The sequence below is a fragment of the Pteropus vampyrus genome, unplaced genomic scaffold (assembly GCF_000151845.1).
Source record: "Pteropus vampyrus isolate Shadow unplaced genomic scaffold, Pvam_2.0 Scaffold257, whole genome shotgun sequence".
Classification (NCBI taxonomy): domain Eukaryota; kingdom Metazoa; phylum Chordata; class Mammalia; order Chiroptera; family Pteropodidae; genus Pteropus; species Pteropus vampyrus.
The window spans coordinates 478,666-496,996 of record NW_011889038.1 but is presented as its reverse complement, the minus strand read 5'-3'; the positions used below and the strand labels follow the sequence as shown (position 1 = coordinate 496,996).

At 40.5% G+C, this 18,331-nt stretch overlaps 1 protein-coding gene across 1 annotated transcript in view; it reads left to right on the top strand.

The window, feature by feature from the left end:
• Positions 1–18,331, top strand: part of SMC1B (structural maintenance of chromosomes 1B) — a 55,431-nt gene that overhangs the window by 33,827 nt on the left and 3,273 nt on the right. Inside the window, exons 16-23 of the mRNA XM_011374987.2 lie at positions 5,540–5,681; positions 6,536–6,681; positions 7,982–8,135; positions 11,542–11,640; positions 13,401–13,557; positions 14,048–14,202; positions 15,202–15,353; positions 17,334–17,403. Coding sequence (XP_011373289.1) covers positions 5,540–5,681; positions 6,536–6,681; positions 7,982–8,135; positions 11,542–11,640; positions 13,401–13,557; positions 14,048–14,202; positions 15,202–15,353; positions 17,334–17,403 — 1,075 coding nt within the window. The remainder of the gene's footprint in view (positions 1–5,539; positions 5,682–6,535; positions 6,682–7,981; positions 8,136–11,541; positions 11,641–13,400; positions 13,558–14,047; positions 14,203–15,201; positions 15,354–17,333; positions 17,404–18,331) is intronic.

Genomic DNA, 18,331 nt, shown 5'->3' with positions numbered 1-18,331 from the left:
GGAGACAATGTATTGGGAGAAAATATCCCAATTACATTAAAGAGGAAAAAGGTAAAATACTTAGTACTTAGAAATAAACTTGCTAAATGTGAAAGCATATATAAAGAAAGCTTTAATTAAGACAGACATAAACAAACTTGAATAAAAAGGAAAGGCATACTAGTTCTTTTATAAGAAGACTCATTATTATACAGAAGTTGGTCCTTTCTAATTTAATCTATAATTTAAATATCATCTCAAACATATATGGACAAGATTTGTTATTAACTAAACAAGCTGATTTATAGAGTTTACATTCAGAACTAGTCACGAAAAATCTTAAAAAGGTAATGAGAAAGGACTAGAACTCCCATATTTTAAAACATTATATAAAGCTGTATTAAAATTCTGAGGTACTAGCTCACAGAGTCCAGAAATATATCTATAAGGGAAACTCGACTTAAGGGTGGCATTTTATATCAGTAGAGAAAATATATACCTTTCAATAAATCATTTTGGGATACATGTATTAGCAACCTAGAAAAAATGTACTTGGATCTCTCTCATTCCTTAGACTGAGATTAATTCCAGCTGAATCAAAGATTTAAAATGAAGGCCGAAAAACATTAGACTAAGTCATAAGAGAATTTAAAAAAATATCAAATTAAGGAAGATCTTTCGGTATGGCATAAACCCCAGAAGCCATAAAAGAAAAGCTTGATAAAATGCAAATGTATAGAAATAAATTTTTTTGTATAACGAAAGGACCATGGAGAAAATCAGAAGACAAATGTCAGTCTGAAGGAAAATACACACAGATAGATTTAGAACGTAAGCGTGGTTGCCTCTAGGGGCGCTGAGAGGATGGGAAACCAATATTTCACTTTTTGTATATTCTTATGCCATTTAAATTTTGTACTATAGGCATGTATTATCTATTCAAAAATAATTTTTTGTATGAAATCTGAATTTAAGTGTACAGTAGTGACGATGACAAGGTTGTATTGCAAGTCAGCAGGTACTCTCTTTCCCAAGATATAGTCACCTTATATCAAAAGTACTTAAGATCATGCAAAAACAGGAAATAAAATATTTATAATTACAGATTATTTAAGATCTAGACTTTACTGTACTTATACTCATCTAGATGATTATTTATTTCCTATCAGGCACTTCTTTTTTCCTCAGTTTTATATAGCTATAATTGACAGTACATCACTATAAATTTAAGGTGTATTGCATAATGGCTTGGCTTACATATATTATGAAATGATTACCACAGTAAGTTGAGCTAGCCTCTGTCATTTCATATAGATATGATAATCAAATATAATTTTTAAATACAAAAGTAATACATGCCTCTTGGAAGAAATAGAGAAAATGTTTTTAAAAATTAGTCATTATCCCATAATGAAATAAAATCTATCAATAGTTTGGCCCATTTTCTTTTTTTAATTCTCTGTAATTTTCTCATGGTTCATTCATTTTTTCAGTACCTATTTACTGTAAGCCTCCCATGAGCCAGGCACCCTTCTAGCCACAGAGGCTACTACAGTAGACAAGGAGGGTCAAGCCCCTGACTATTATAGGTCTTTTGCACTTTTGTGTACATTTTAGGACCGGCTATTCAGTGGCTGTAAGAAAGTTTGCTAGAATTTTGATTAGGATTGTATTGAATCTATAGATTGATGTGGGAAGAATTGACATCCTAACAATACTAACCCATAAACATGGTGTCTATCTTCACTTATGTAGGTGTCCCTTAATTTCGCTTGTTAATGTTCTTTATTTTTCTGTGTACAGATCTTACACATATTTTGCTCAATTTATTTCTAAGTACTTCATTTTTTATACTCTTGATAATGGAATTGTTTCTGATTATCAATTTCAGATTGGTTGTTGATAGTATACTGAAATAAAATTGTTTTTTATAAATTGACCTTGTAGCCTAAAACTTTGCTAAACTTATTAGTTCTAGTAGCTCTTTTGTAGGTTCCTTAGGATTTTTTCCATAAAATGACCATATTGTCAGTGAATTAAAATTTTTATTTTTTCCTTTCCAATTGATTTGGCTTTTGTTTTTTCTTCTTGTCTTCTTATTGGACTAGCTAGGACCTTCAGTACAATGTTGAATAAATAAAAGTGGTGAGCAGACATCCTGCTTTATTCCCAGTCTCAGATGGGCAAAACATGCAATCCTTCACGGTTAAATCCTTAGCAGGTTGGAGAAGTTCCCTTCTATTTCTTGTCTGCTGAAATTTCTATGTTTTTAAAGAGTGTTGAATTTCGTCAAATATTCTTTCTTCCATCTATTGAGAGGATTGTATGGTTGGGGTTTTTTGTTTATTAATATGATAAATTACATTGGTTGAGTTTAGAATGTTAAACCAACTTTGCATACCTAGGGTGTGCCCCATTTGGTCATGTCTTCTTAAAATATTTTTGGATTTGATTTGCTAAAATTTTGTTAAGGATTTTTGCACCTACACTCATAAGTGTATTAGTCTGTAGTTTTCTTTTCTTGCAGTGTCTTGTCATGTGTTTGTATCAGGGTAATGCCAGCTTCGTAAAATGAGGCAAGAATTTTTTTCTGGAAGCTTCTTTAGAATTATATTATTCTTATCCTAAATGTTTGGTAAAATTTGCCAATGAAGCCACTGGGGCCACTCCCTTTCTTTGTGGGAAGGTTTTTAATTACAAATTCAGTTTCCTTAATAGATATAGGGCTATTCAGGATATCTTTTTTTCTTGAATGAGCTTTGGTAGTTTGTGTCTTTGAAGGAATTTGTGTATTTCATCCAAGTTGTTAAACTTATTAACATAAAGTTATTAATGTTCCCTTTTATCTTTTTTAATATCTGTAGGATTTGTACTGATGTCCCCTCTTTCATTTCAGATATTGGTTATTTGTCTCCTTTCTCTTCTTCCTGATGTCTACCTAGAGGTGTCTCAATTTTATTGATCCTTTCTAAGACCAGTTCTTGGCTTCATTGATTTTCAATATGGTTTGTCTATTTCTATATTATTGATTTTTGCTCTTTATTATTTCCTTCCTTTTACTTATTTTGAATTTAATTGACTCTTCTTTTTTTTTAGCTTTTAAGATAGAAGCTTACATTATATATTTTAAACTTCTTTTCTAATATGAGCATTTTAAGTTGTATATTTTCCTCTAAGTACTGCCCTGCTACTTCTGGTTTGTTGTATTTTCATTTTCATTCCATTTAAAATATTTCCTAAAATCTCTGTGATTCCTTTCTATGACCCATGGGTGTTTAGAAGCATCTTGTTTAATTTAACGGATACTGGGATGTTAATAGATATAACATATTTTTCTGTTACTGATTTTTATAGTAATTCCATTGTGATAAAGAATATATTCTGCATCATTTCAATCATTTTAAATTGATTGAGGTTTGTTTGATGGCATAACATGTATTCTTAGTAAATGTTCCATGTGTGTTTGAAAAGAATATACATTCTGCTGTTGGACGGGTGCCCTCTGAGTGACGGTTAAGTTGATTGGTATTGCTCAGGTCTTCTGTGTGCTTCCTGATTCTCTGGCTCGTTCTAGCAGTCACGAAGAGGCACTGAAACTTCCAGGTATGCTTTCAGGTCTGTCAGTCTCTCCTTCTAGTTTCAGTTTTTACTTCACATATTTTAAAGCATCGTGATTGGTGCATGCATATTTGGGATTGTTATGTTTTTGCTGAATTAATCTCTTTATCCGCCTTATAATTCTGTCATATTCCTTGTTCCTGAAGTCTACTTGAACTTCAATAGTTTTTCTTTCTAAAGAATTCTGCCTATCACTTTTTATTGAGCTTCTCATAAAATCCACCTGGAATTCTGATTGAGGTTGCATTGGAGTTATAGATTTATTTGGGGAGAACATCTTCAAAATTTTTGGTCTCTCATCTTTTATCCAATGTCTCTTTATTTATTCTAATTATCTTATCCTTTATAGAATTTAAAAGTTTTTTTCATAGAAATCTGTGTTCTTATTAATTCCTAGATATTTTACAGTTTTTTTCTCTTATGTATAGTATGTATTTTTATGATTTTTTTTAGTTGTCTTCCACTAATGTAGAAAAGTGGTATCAAATTTTACATTGAGCAAACATCTGATAACTTTGCTAAACCCTCCTATTACTTTTAGTAGCTGATCCCTTATGTATGCTAGGATGCCTCGCCATCCAATTTGGAGATGGAGAGTAAGTGGTTGAATATATAAGTTATGAGTTCAAGGGAGAGGTCTAGGCTGGGAGTGTAAATTTGGGGACGGTTAGCATATCGATGGAACTTAAAGTCATGTGACTAGATAAGATTACCAAGAGAATGAACGTAGCTAGAAAGGCGATCCCAGATCATGTTAACAAGTCAAAGAGATGAGAAGGAACTTTAAGGAATAGCAAGTGAGGAGAAAGGAAAGCTGGAGGAGTGTGGCGTCCCGAAGCCAAGTGAAGGAGCGTTTGCCTGCCTCCACAGCAGAAACAAATCCCTCGAGGGTTTGTTCTCGGCTTTCCCGCAGGCAGTGTTGCCAGTGGTTAAGAGCGGGGATTCTGTTCCTGCGAAGTACTCATGCTGGCTCCACCACTTTCTGTGCGGATAGCCTTGGGTGATGTCCTTAACTTCCTGGGTCGTCTGTTAAATAGGGACAGCAGTATGACGTACCTCAGAGTTATACAACTTAAGTGAGTTAATTCGTGTAAAAGTATTTATAACAGTGCCTGGCTTATTAGTAACCTGTCACTGAATATTACTCTTTGTTTTGATCATTACTATTGTTTTGTTATTGTCTTTGAAGCAGTACTATCTAGCATAATATCTGATACCTTTAGTGCTTCAAATGTTTCTTGAACAAATGATTCCATTAGCAGGATATGTGAGGGGGAAAGTTTGGAAAGGGTGAGCTACAGTTGATATTGGAATTTTTTAGAGGAGTTTACAAAGCTGACAAAGTCGTAAAGTGCATCAGGAAGGAACATATTCCTGAATTGCCAAGGATGGAGTTTGTGAATGAATAGTTATTTGAAAACACTGACTTAAATAAGATAAGCACATAAATTGTAACTTAAAGAAAGAGAGGAGGGAACCTATAGATTATAAAAGATTTAAGAAACACATCCATATGCAATGGATTGATCCTAGTTCAGACAAACCGGTATATATTTTTTTTTAATGAGATTCAGGAAATTTGTCATTGATAGCAATTTGCTATTTAAGGAATTTTTATTTTTATCTATTATAATTTATGGTTTGTAGTAATAGTCACTTCACTTTCAGAGATACATACTAAAATATTTACAGATGAAATTACATGATGTCTGAAATTCTTTTCAGATAATCCAGTAGTGGGAAGGAGTGATGAGTGTGGTTAGGAATGAAACAAGATTGACTATGAATTGATAATTATTAAAGCTGTGTGGTGACTATATGGGAATTCATTATAATATTCCTTCTACTTTTGTATTTATTTGAAATTTTCCATAATAAACAGTAAAAAGACAAAAAGGATTGAAGGACTATGTTTACCACTTTTAATGCTTGACTTTATTAGATTAGAATTTGAGAAGCAAAAAACTCGGCTTAATATTCAACTCGAATATAGTCGCAATCAGCTGAAGAAGAAACTAAATAAGATCAACACGTTAAAAGAAACTATCCAGAAAGGCAGAGAAGACATCGATAACCTAAAGAAGGTAATTAGTAATGGGGGCTGAAGTGCTTTGTCATTGAAATGATGACTTCCTTCATTGAGTAAATATTTGTCGTGCTCCTGACGCTTCTAGAAGGCAGGTAGGGGGAAGATTTGAGAACTACTTAAAGTAAAATCTGCACAACTTCACGGGTTATTGGATGTTGAAGTGGGACAGGAGGTGGAGGGCGATGCCACAGATGACTTGGGCGGTTGGTGGATGGGAGGAGCAGGTTAAGGAGAGAAAATTCTGGACTTGTGGCACTTAAGTTTCCTCTGTGACATCCAGAGAGCAATTTCCAGCAGGTAATTGTTATCAGACATAGTTATCAGGAAAAGTCTAGGCTGGTGTATGGAGGCAAATTGAAACCACATGTGAGTGGCTGAGACTCCCAGGCAAAGGAAGGCAGTGAAGAGCAGTGGAGCAAGGCTGGAATTCCAGGAGTGGTCCCGTAGGTTATGAAGAGAGCCAGATGGGGCGACATTGTAGAAGCCCTAGAGTTTCAGGAAGGAGGAAGTGATGAGAGTTGTCAAAAAGGTGAAGTCTGGAAAATATCTGCTTAGTTTGCTACTTAAGAGGTTGTAATAGCAAGAACATTTTCACTGGACAATGGAAACAAGTCAGGTGGCATTAAGCTGAGGACTGAATTGAAGTGAAGGACACAGACAAGCAGATAGCGATTACCAGTTTCCAAGAAGTGTGCAATGGGGACAGGTCAAGTGCCGTGAGAGCTTCAGGCACACGCAGGAAGGGTTTGTCTCAGAATGACTAGCTGAGTTTTAATGCTAAAAAGATGAGCCATTGACCTGATTAATGTAAAAGATGGTGAATCTACAGTGCAAGTCATTTCCATTCAGGCTGAAGAAAATTGTCTGCAAGTTGTGGATGAACTCATGGAGAAGTGGCAGCAACTTAAGGACATATTTGTCACTCAGAATTCTGACATTGAGAAAATCCAAGCTCAGATTGAAGAGGAACGGAAGAAGTTTTTGGCTGTTGATAGGTAATTAAGTTTATCAGTTTGAAAGACCATAACCAGAGTTTTAAAAATGTTTACCATCAATTCAAAATTTATCATGGGAAGTTTTATTATTTGAATGTGTATCCTCTGTTGCTTTTGATCCCACATCACACCTTTCAAGCTTTCTCATTTGGAGGAAAACCAGGAAGGGTGGTTAGCTCTTCAGAGTGAATAATTCATTTTGGCCGATGAAAACATGGACCAGTATAAAACATGGTCCCTTATGCTAAATTCCTCTTGACACTGGCATCTTTCCTTTTAGAGTCTCTCGCTAGTCCATTTATGTGACGAAGTGTAGCCAGTGAGGGCTGTGATTCTGTGGCCGATGTCCCAGTTCTGCTTCTTAAGTACTATGCCTTCATTTCTTCATTAGTACAATGGGCATAATAATAGTGCCTACCTCATAGAATAATTATAAGGATTAAATGAGTGACTGTTTATGTGGCACTTAGAACAGTACTTGGCACACGATAAGCATTTGTACTTGCCATGGCGTTGACAATAACACTATGAATCAACTGGCTTGTTAACCACAGTGACATCTGCTTTCCTGCATGTTTGACACGACAGTGAGCGCTCACATGAAGTGTGCTCTGCTTTTGCTCAGCCTCTCAGCATCCCACACTTTCCCTCACTGCTCAGACCTTCAGTGCTTCAGGATACAGCTAGAGAGTTTGTGTCTTAGATTTTTGAGCGCATTTAAAGTTTGTTTACTCTTGATTTTTTTTAAGTTTAAACAGAACCACATCTCTGTCATATTCTTGAAAACCATGTAATTCTTATTTATTTATTTATTTATTTTGGTTCTGTTTCTAAGCCCTCTTTAAAATTCTGCATTATTTCAGCTGGTAAAAGCCCCAAGCCCTCGTTTAAGATAGAAGACATTACATTAGTGGTGGTAGTAAAAATAATTCAGACTTTCTCTTGCTAAGGGACTCTTGGTTTGAGGCTCTAAAATGTAGAGCTTATTCTGAGGGAGAAATACAGCTTGAAAATTATACAAATTTAAAAATGAAGTAGGAAAGTACTATATTGTTGCTTGCCTGATTCAAGTAAGAATGCTCATTCTTGAATAATTCTCCCTTAGATTAGCTAACTACATTCATGGCCTTTCTCAGGAGTGTTAAAGTTTAAATTGCAAGCATCAGCGAGATCCCTCTAAAACTTATAGCACTCATAGGAAAAAATAATTTTTCCATGTAAGTTTACAGCACATTTTTCTTCTTTGATGAAATTGTATAAAACAAGATATAATCACGTTTTCATATCTGTATATTTACAGGGAAGTGGGAAAACGGCAGAAAGAAGTTATAATCCTTCAGTCTTCTCTGGAACAGAAACGGCTAGAGAAGCATAATATGCTGCTTGATTGCAAAGTTCAAGACATTGAAATAACTCTTTTGTTGGGGTCACTGGACGACATCATTGAAGTAGAGGTACTCTAGCAAACGATTTTAAAGTAAGCGCGGTCGTGGGGAACTTAGTGTAACGCCCTTTGCTGCTCAGTGAGATCCCAGCTCTGCAGATCCTTCCGTTTATTCTACGCCCCTTTAGGCACAGAGGAGATTTCTTTTCTCCTCAGATGGAAAAGGGCCAAGCGATCATCAGTCCAGAGGACCAGGCATTTCATGCAGTTCTTTGCTCTCTCTTGCTAATCCAGGTCCTTTTAACCCATAGGATGGACCAGAGTTTCTTACTTATATAGAGATACCCAAGAGAAATCAGAGTTAAAGCTGCTGGAGTTTGAGACATCTGGGAAGGTGGTGTCAGCCACAGAGAACCGCGGCAACGTGCAGGTGGCCCACTGGCATTGGCAGTTCCCTGCACGCTTGTAACATTGTGCTATGTGGAGGGGTCTGGCTTTGCACCTTCACTGACAGCTCGAGGTGGTTCTCAGAAGAGACCTGCCTGAGTCTGTCCAGGTGGTGACAGGGCAGGAGGAGGTCAGGATGGACCTCCAAGGAATCGGGAGATAAAACCAAGGTCCACTAATGGTAGACACCTCTCCGTTTGCCTTTTTCTTTCTCGCTACATTTGTATTACACAGTACTTTTCAGGTTCATTGGAAATATCTACCCATAATTCTGTCTCATGTTAGGAAAGGTATGACTGCAGTTCGCAAAGAATATCTTAATATTAGCTAATCTAAAGAATGGTGAAAATAGTAGTTTTGCTTCTTAAGTCATCTCTGAGTTCTTACTGAGTATGTTAGTGAAGGAATCACTTCTCTGTGGTCCCTTCCACATCCCTCCTCCCTTTTCTGCTCCGCCCCCGGATGGTCGGAAATCCATTCAGTTCCATCAGGTTTCCCGTTCCAGAACAGGCCTTCAGTCCTTTGGGTTCTTCAGAATGAAGCATCTGTAAAACAATTTTTCTCTTGCTAACATTGACCACTTTTTTTCATAGTGTCATTCTGATGCGATATTAGCCTCAGAAGTCTTTTTTCTCTATTTTAGCAGAGATCACCTTCCAAATAGGTAAGGAAAGGAGAAAACCCTCTTCTGGCCACAAGTAGCAAACTCAGCTCAGGTGGCTTTAAAGGGGCGAGTGGATGGGGGTGAGAGGAGAGGGCTGGAAAGGAGGCGGTCTTGTGCTTGACTCGGTCCAGGAATTTGAACGCCATCGAGAACTCTTTCTGGCTCAGTGTCTATTGGCTTTATTCTCTCAGATCAGCTTTCCCCACAAGGCTGCAGTTGTAACCACTGGCTTTGACAGAGGGCTTTTCATGACCTCTCTCAGTTAGAGAAGTCCTGAGAAGGAACTCCGGGTCCCTCTCAGCGCCGTTACCGTCTCTCTCTCAGTGTCTCTGTCACGGTCCCTCTCACTGTCTGCCTCAGAGGAAACCACACTCTGTCTGTGGAATATTATCCCTTTTCTAATAAACTTTCCTTTTGACTAAAAAAAAAAAAATCCTGGAAAAGAACCCTGGCTCGTTCTGGGTCACATGTCCACATTTAATGGGTGCAGAGAGAGGAAAGGGGGACGCCCGGTAACAGCAGAAGTAGATGGGAGCAGAAAAAAGATACTCACTATACTGTAGAAAGAACTAGAAAGTCTGTTTAAAAGGCAGTGTAATCTTGGAAGAGGGTTGTCATAGACTAGAGGGGAGGAGGGAGCCGTCTTAGTGACGTCAGTGAATGTCGTTGGCCCAGTGCGCCGCTGCTGTGTTGGTACTATTGCTCTTAGAGTTATTCTCCAGTACACCCACTAGGAACGCGAAATTATTTACTTCTTAATTAGCTTGAAAGACTTTCATATTCGTTGTGGGGTGTTTCAAAGCAGGTATAAAGACATTGAACTAAACTGATACAGAATTATTATCTGAAAAGAAAATGATAGTTTAATCCCACTTGGTGCTGGTCAAGCCACCCTGGACTATTGCATTCCCCTTTTCAAGCCTGATGCTTTTTAAGAGTCTAGTGTCCAGGAGAGCGAAAAGGCCCAGACTGTGCCGTGCTGGGAAGAGAAGGCTCAGGATGTGATTCTCCTCCTCCAGTGGAAGAAGGTCTTGTCACAGAAGTAGGATCACACTGGTTCCTTTTGGTCCTAAGGAGATACTGGGGTTGGGGTGGACGCCACAGTCAGATTTTTTCTGCCAGGGAAAGCTTGCTACTAGAAAGACAGACAGCCTCTAGTGGTGGATCCGTGACTGGCATTTTGTCTGCACATCTAGTAGTAGCCATATGATGGGGGTGCTACAAAAGATTGTCCATAAAGGTATAAGGTATAATGATCTCTCTCCAGAGGGCTGAACAAGGGCCACTGGGTAGAAATAATTGTCTTAACACCAGTTATGACATAGAGCCTGAGATTCCCCTTCCACTGGAGGTGTTCCCCAGGCAACCTTCACTGCTGGGGTTCTCCTAGAAGTTTCTTACGTGGTAGGGGAGACATACTAGATCGCTGGTGCCCAGATTGTTCTGTGCACATGAGGCATCTGGGGACTTTGTTGCCTTAGAGCCTATGGTTCTCTCGGCTTGGTGAGGCTCTCTGTTGCTGGCCCACTGACCAGACTGAGTAACAAGACACCAGATGACTCATATAGAAGTTTGACACAAAATACAATACCGAATCATGAAAACAGGAATCGAGATATTCAGGGATTCAGTATTCCATTTTGTATTCAAGTTCAACTTCTATATGAACTGCTTTAACATACACATATTACATAAAATGGAGACATGATTCCAAAAGTTGTTTCATTGAGTTTGTTGTCAGAGAATATCTAGAAAGGAATGAGTGACAAAGGTTTCTTTCTCTCTTAATTTGCGAATCTTGGTTTTGGTATCAGCATTATACCAACAGCCAGCGTACAGCGGAATAAGTGCTCATTTATGTGCTCCTTCTTTCCTGTCCCTTCCTTCCATCAGAGAGTAATATGTGTTGCCAGTGACTGCTCAAGGCACATCCTAGTGGAGGAGAGACAGGCACAGAAACAAAATGGTGAACAAATAAAATATTTGGGTGTCTGGTGGTGACACGGGCTAAAAAACTAAAGCAGGAGGGAGAACAAAGAGTATCGGTGGGTGCTTTGCAGTCTCAGGTGGAGAGGCCGTGAGTGGCCTGAGCAAGGATGGCCGGGAAGTAGAGCGGTAAGAGGGCGAGTGATGCCGACATGGGAGGAAAGTTGTCCCACTGGAGAGGCTGGAGCAGAGGGAGCACAGGGGAGGCTGGCACGGAATGAAGTTAAAGGGGCGACGGAGAGCCAGATGGCCAGAACCAGACCGTCCTGACCTTGTGGGTCACCGCAGGGATTTTGAGTCTGAGTGAGGTGGCAGTCAACTGGGGGACTTGGGGGAGATCACGTTTCGGGTAACAAGGAGGGGGCTTCATGTCTTTCAGTTGGGAACTGAAGCAGAAAGCACCCAGGCGACAGTTGACATATATGAAAAAGAAGAAGCCATTGAGGTAGACTACAGCTCTCTACGAGAGGACCTGAAGGTAAACGGAAGGTTTCTGTTGTTTGCGATTAACTCACGGCAAAATTAAATATTGAAGTGCTGCAGAATGACTTTTAGACTGTAGAGCAGAAGTTTAGGGTAAAAGTAGATTTCCTGGTTATTTTTGAAGAACTAGTATAGCCCGGTTACTTTTTAAATGTTTATATCAGCATTTCTCACTGTGCATTTTGCAGAACACAAGTACCATGAAATGTCTTGCCAAAGAAGAAGAGTGTGCTCAGCCAGTTTTTTGAAAGGCTCCCCTCCCCCACCTCACTGCCTGGAGATTCATGATGAACATTAAAGTCTTGGAAAAGTCCCGCAGTAGACAAAAGTAACCAGAATAGTCCAGCATCTTGAATTTGCCCCGTCAGCATCCCAGTGCGGTACCTCAGTAGGTGACAGATCCTTCACAGCTGCAGAGCACGGACCTGGAATCCAGGTCAGGGCTCTAGTTTAGCAGCTCTGTGTCTCTCAGGCATCCCGTGGACAGTCAGTGCTTTGTTTTCGGCTTTGTCCTGAGGCTGCTTATCTCAGGAAGGCAACGTGGCTGTAGCCTTTCTTGGCTTTCCAGCCATACAGCCATAACCTCTGAGAAGAGAGTAGAGGTGCTGTTCTTAAGAGTGAAGACAAGCTCCAGCAATAGTCCCCTCATCACAGTGGCCTGAATTGGGTCACATGTTCATTCCTGACTAATCATTGTTGGGGTGGGGTGGGCTTAGTCTTAGACCAAGCAGACCCACCACTGCACCCACACGTGGGAACTGTGTGGGACAAAGGGTCACACTTGGGCTGTGTTAGGAAGGAAGGAATGGTGAATGGATGCCAAGTGGTAATACCTGGCACATCTTTTAATTTCCTGTTAACATATTGTTAGATTTGTTGGGCTCTTTGACTGGATTTGTGGTATCTTTAGGCAATCAGAAAGAAGCTTTTGTCCTGTAGTCTATTTAGTGCTTTCATATTTAGAAAGTCTTCTGCATCTCATTTACTGAAAAATATAAATATTTTCTTCCTGTTTATGGTTTTTGTTTTAATTTACTTATTTAATTCATCTGAAATTTATTTTAGTACATGGTATGAGTCCGTTTTTTAAAATGTACCTAAGTTAACCAATTTACTCAACATTTTTCAAATAATTCTTTTTCCAGTGAATTAAAATGTCACCTTGATCTTACATTAATGAAGGCCCTCTGGGGGGTTCAGAAAACTGTCCCGGATGGTCGTGCTGCACCATTTGTTCCCTTCTCTCCTTGCTTGAGTTAGTTCTAGTCATCGTTCAGGCTCCAGCGGCGCTGCCTCCGGAAGGCTTGGATGTCCCCTCCCTGCCCGGCTGCACCCAGGCCGCCTGTTAGGTTCCCACGCTGCCAGAGATGCCAGTGTGTGTCTGACTTCCCTGGGAGCTATTGAAGGGCAAGGATGGGACAGTGTTCGTAACTGGATCCTTGGTATCTAATTTTTTTTAATGAACGAGTAAATGAAAGTGATATAGGAATTGTTGCTTTTAAGCCAGATTAAAAAATATGGAGGAAAGTGCACTCCAGGAGAGCAGCGTCTGTAACCCTGGAGCCATGAAAAGGCTCAGCCCACTCGAGGAGCACCCGACTGCACCAGACTTGGAGTGGGCTGTGAGGGAGGGAAGGTGGGGATGAGGGGTGGGGGTGAGGCAGGCGCCAGGTCCCGAAGGGCCCTGTGTCTGATTACCTTAGCTCTGTGGGCCTAAAAGCCATGCTGATCGGTGCTGTTCTTTGCCAATAATAGGCTCTACAATCTGACAAAGAAATAGAAGCCCACCTTAAACTCCTCCTGCAACAAGTAGCATCCCAAGAAGATGTCCTATTGAAGACAGCAGCCCCCAACCTGAGAGCCCTGGAGAACCTGAAGACTATCAGAGACAAGTTTCAGGAGTCCACAGATGGTGAAACAGTTTTCGTTGTTAGCAAGATCATATTCACGGGTGTTTGGGTTTTGATTTCTGTAACACTTAAGTCTTCCTTAGATCGTACCTTTGTTTTTTTAATTTATATTTTTCTCTGTTGTCTTATATTAATGTGTACTTTTCATACTGAATTGCAGATTGCTTTCTTTTTGAAAAATGTTCTGCTTTAATTTAAAAACAGGTTTATTGGTTATTTTAAAACATATTTTTTCATATCATCATAGTAGGCATAGTAGATACTCTGTGAGAACTTGTCACTATTGTTTAAAAATTAGCCTTACCAGAAAAAGGTCTCATCAATTGTAACAGCCATGTTCATGGAGTTAATAATTGAGGTATTTTAAATGTAGAGTTACTCAAGACAACCAAATTCAAAATCAAATTTTAAAAATATTTTATGCTTTTTTAAAGTTGAAGGACAAGAAATCCTCAGTGGTCTCTAAAATAAAGAACATTGATTCTCTCTTAGCTTTTGAGGCCAGCAGAAAGGAAGCCAGAATCTGTAGGCAAGAGTTTGAACAGGTGAAAAAGAGGAGATATGATCTTTTCAGCCAGTGTTTTGAGCACGTCTCAGTCGCAATTGATCAAATCTACAAGAAGCTCTGCAGAAACAACAGTGCCCAAGTATGTACGCGTGGGAATTTGGTGTTACTGGTGGGTGTTTTATTCGAGTGGCCCGCTATGGGGCAGAGTCAGCTCGTGAAGACTGGCTGTCACAATGACCTGTGTTCCGGGTCCCACTCACTCTACCTCTGGCCAGCCCGGACGAGTCCACACCTCTCTGGTCCTGTTTCTTCATCTGAAAAATGAGTGGATTAGATCACTTGGTTTCCAGGTTTTCTTTAGTTTTGGAATTCTGTTGTCTGGCACTAGTTTGATTTTATAGAACTGCCAGTGGTCTCTGCAGTGAAGGTGGGGTGATGTGGAAGATCTTAAGAAATGGTTGATCTGGGGTCTGTGGCGTTTGCCTGAGTAACAAAGGCAAGGGAAAGAACTGAAGGTGGGATTCGAATCCAGACACGTCCATTGTAGTGACAGTCTCTTCACTGCACACGCTCCGTCCCATTGTCAGTATCCACAGCAAATACTGGGGAACTGTTGTGGGATGAAGACATGGAGTGGACCTTACAGATCTACTTGTACTCTTTCTCATAGTGTTCTCTTATGACTGAGGTCATCTCAGAGCAGGTATTTAGAATTTCAGACCAAAATAATTTACTTATTTTCAGTAAAGTACGGTTTAAAAAGTCCCATTAACTCCTTGAGGGCAGGATTAATCTCCGTATCTACAGTACATGGCCATAATAGCTCATCAGTAAGTGCTTGAGGAATGAACACTTTTTTTTAAGACTGCAGCATGCACTGCTGAGGTTGGAATGGCAGTTTGGTGGGAAGGCCTGATCCTTTATAGATGTTAGAATGTCTTCCCTGTACTCCCCACCCAGACAACCCTGTTGTCTATTACATGTAGAGCTAAATACATTATTTACAGGCACTGGTATTTTTCCATCAGAATGGAGGAAACCCTAACCAACAGAATACTTTAGTTAAACTGTTATAAATCCAAGCTGAAACCTACTAATTGCTTTTCTGATATTGTTCAGTAACTAACATGTGTTTCAGGCATTTCTTAGCCCGGAGAACCCAGAAGAGCCCTACTTGGAGGGAATTAGCTACAACTGTGTGGCCCCAGGCAAACGGTTCATGCCAATGGACAATTTGTCGGGGGGAGAAAAGTGTGTGGCAGCTCTGGCTCTCCTGTTTGCTGTGCACAGGTAAGGTCCCAGTGAGCTGTCTGATTCTGCATCAGGGCAGATACCAAATGAACCTCCTACGGAATTGTTAATTACTTGTCTTTAGTTGCATTTAGCATTACGTGATAACAAAATTATTTTCTTCAGCCAAACAATTCAGGTTGTGGTTTTTGTCTATGACAATTGAGACAGCGAATCTAAGAGAGAATTCAGTCTTTGACAGATTTTTATTCCATTTCTGTTATCAGCAGCTACTAATGTTTCAGCTTTGTGACATCAGAATTGCCAAAAATAGTAACAATAACAAACCCAAATAAAACAAAATCGTCCAACTTATATATTACTTTTCTAGTCCATATTCAGAGATGTGCTATTTAGTAAAGAATGTTAAGCAAAGTATTTCTCCTGGAAAAATGTTTAGTCCCCTCATGTCCTTTGACGATGGTGGCACTGTTTGTGTGTAAAATAAATCAAAAAGCTAAAATTAAGGCAATTAACTTTCAACATTCAAAGCATTAGATGGAGATCTAAGGTGTGGATGATGCTACCTCTTTATTTTCATGACCAGAAAGATCAGCATAAAAGCTCGACAACTGATTTTTACCATTCTCAAGAAGGAGAAGGAATAGGTCATTACAGAAAAGACAGAGAAAACACTACTAACGCAGAGGGACTTTGGGGACAACATGGGTACGGATCTAAACATGACCCTGGGTAGAGTAACTCTTACTAGAATAAAACTATTTCTAGGTGTCACCCCCATCCATTCATTCAGCGGATATTCATTAAATATTTACTGTGCATCAATGGTGTAGCCATTGGAGGGACAGCAGTGAACAAAACAAAATCCTTGCCTCCCAGCATTCCCTGAATCATGCTCATCTCGCCCGAACCTCTCTAGGACCCTGCTTTCTGAACACATCTCAGATACTTCATTCTAGATGGGGAAGACGGATGATCAGTAAGGCATATTAGCAAACGAGTTCTATACTGTGGAGACTGAGAAAATGACAGATGTTGTAGAAAAAAAATTAAAGCAGGGAGTGGGGACAGGTAGTAGCAGGGAAGGGTTTGCGGTGTTAAAGGGTCGTCCGGGAAGGCCCCTTGAGAAGGTAACTTTTGAGCAAAGATACGAAGGAATTAAGAGGGCAAGTGATGTGGATAGCCAAGGGAAGAATGTTAGACAAGATCAACAAGTGCAAGGGCCCTGAGGCCAGCGTGAGCCCGGCAGCTGTAGAGAATAGACTGTATGCAGCAGTGGCGGGCGTGGGGTTAGGAAACTACTGTAGCAACCAAGGTGAAAGATAACGACAGATTGGACCAGAGTGAGAGCAAAAGGTTGAGCAGACAGAGCGTGGGATATGAAGGACTCAGGGATGGATGAGGATGCCACGGACTTAGGCCTAATCCACTAGAGTGATAACAACTGCCATTAACCGAGATGGAAAAGGCCACGACAAGAGAATTGGTTTGGAGGGCCAGGTGAGGAGTTTGATTCTGGATGAGTTTGAACTATTTATTAGACACCCATGGTATGGACTTGTTGAGTAAGCTGGTAGACGTGTGAGGTGAGAGTTCAGGAGAGAAATCAGAACTCTCAGCAGACATGTGGGAGCCATCCCCATACATCTGGGTGGCACTCAAAACCTTGAGAGCACATGAAGCCACCAAGGGAGCTGAGTAGGTAGGGGAGGGCTCTAAGCAGAACCCAAGGGCACAGCAGTGTTAAATAGAGAGAAGAAGGGTGTCAGGCAACCCTGGGAAGGAGCAGTGGGTGGGGCAGGGGGCAGAGACCCTGTCATCCTGAAGAGCAGAGGACAGGCGGATGGGCCGCTGGGATCTCCTGCAAAGGTCACAAGGGATGCGGACTGAGCATTGGATTCAGCAAGGTAGCGGTCACTGGAGACCTAGACAGCCATGTCCAAAGGGTGTATCCTATTTATTCTGAATACTGTTAACCTTCTCCAGGTTACAAAGTTATAACTTGTCATTTTTTTCTAGTTTTCGGCCTGCTCCATTCTTTGTTTTAGATGAAGTGGATGCAGCCCTGGACAACACTAACATTGGCAAAGTAAGTTTCTTTCTGCTTTTAATTCCAGTAGAATGTCTACAACTCGGAGGTCGTGCTCTGGCCAGAGGCAGCTTACTCTGGACAGGAACAGTCTGATATTGCTGATTTAAAATCAAATCTAAGTTAAATATCTGAAACCAAGATGATTCAGGGTGACTTTCATTCAGGATTTGGGGTGCCCCTCGGAGTTGCTAGGGATCAACCCGGAGTCAAGTGAGGGTCCCTGCACTGGGCCCACAGCACTGCCCCTGGGTAACTGGTCCTCATCCAGAGAGTGGGACATGAGGGTCATTAGTCGGCCTGGTGGCAAACAGAACCAAGCTAGTCAATTCAGGGTCCAAAAGTAATCTCTGAATAAAATTCCAAAGGGATTAAAGTTCAAAATCCTGCCCCTGCCCCATTTCGGTTATTTACCCAGGTAGCACCTGTGTGTGATGGGTTATTTACCCAGTTAGCACCTGTGTGTGATCAGTTATTTACCCAGTTAGCACCTGTGTGTGATCCTGTTTTCAGTGTTGGAGACACTGAGGGAGCTAAGGAAGCAGCGTGACTCCCGAGGGTTCTGTTTAAAGTGGGCCTTAAAGGTCAGTGCACAGTCCTGCGAAGCCACCGGAAAGCAGGCTCTCACCACATACCTTGACTGAATTTTCATGAGAATGGGGTCAGCCACGGAAGTACGACAAAAAGACAGGCAGACACTGGCAGGGCCCATCGCTGCCCAGGGGAGGGATAGCTCTGGCCGGCAGATTCTCGGTGTCGTGGATTCCTCCAGAGAAATCCAGTTTTGGAGGTGGATGAATTAGACTCCTACTTCTGACTGCAGGCACATCCCTCTTCCAGAAATGACTGGGCTTTGCATCTACAGCTTACGAGGAGGCAGCTCTGGGCTTGCACATTTCTCATTATCAATTTGTAAACTGGCATTCTG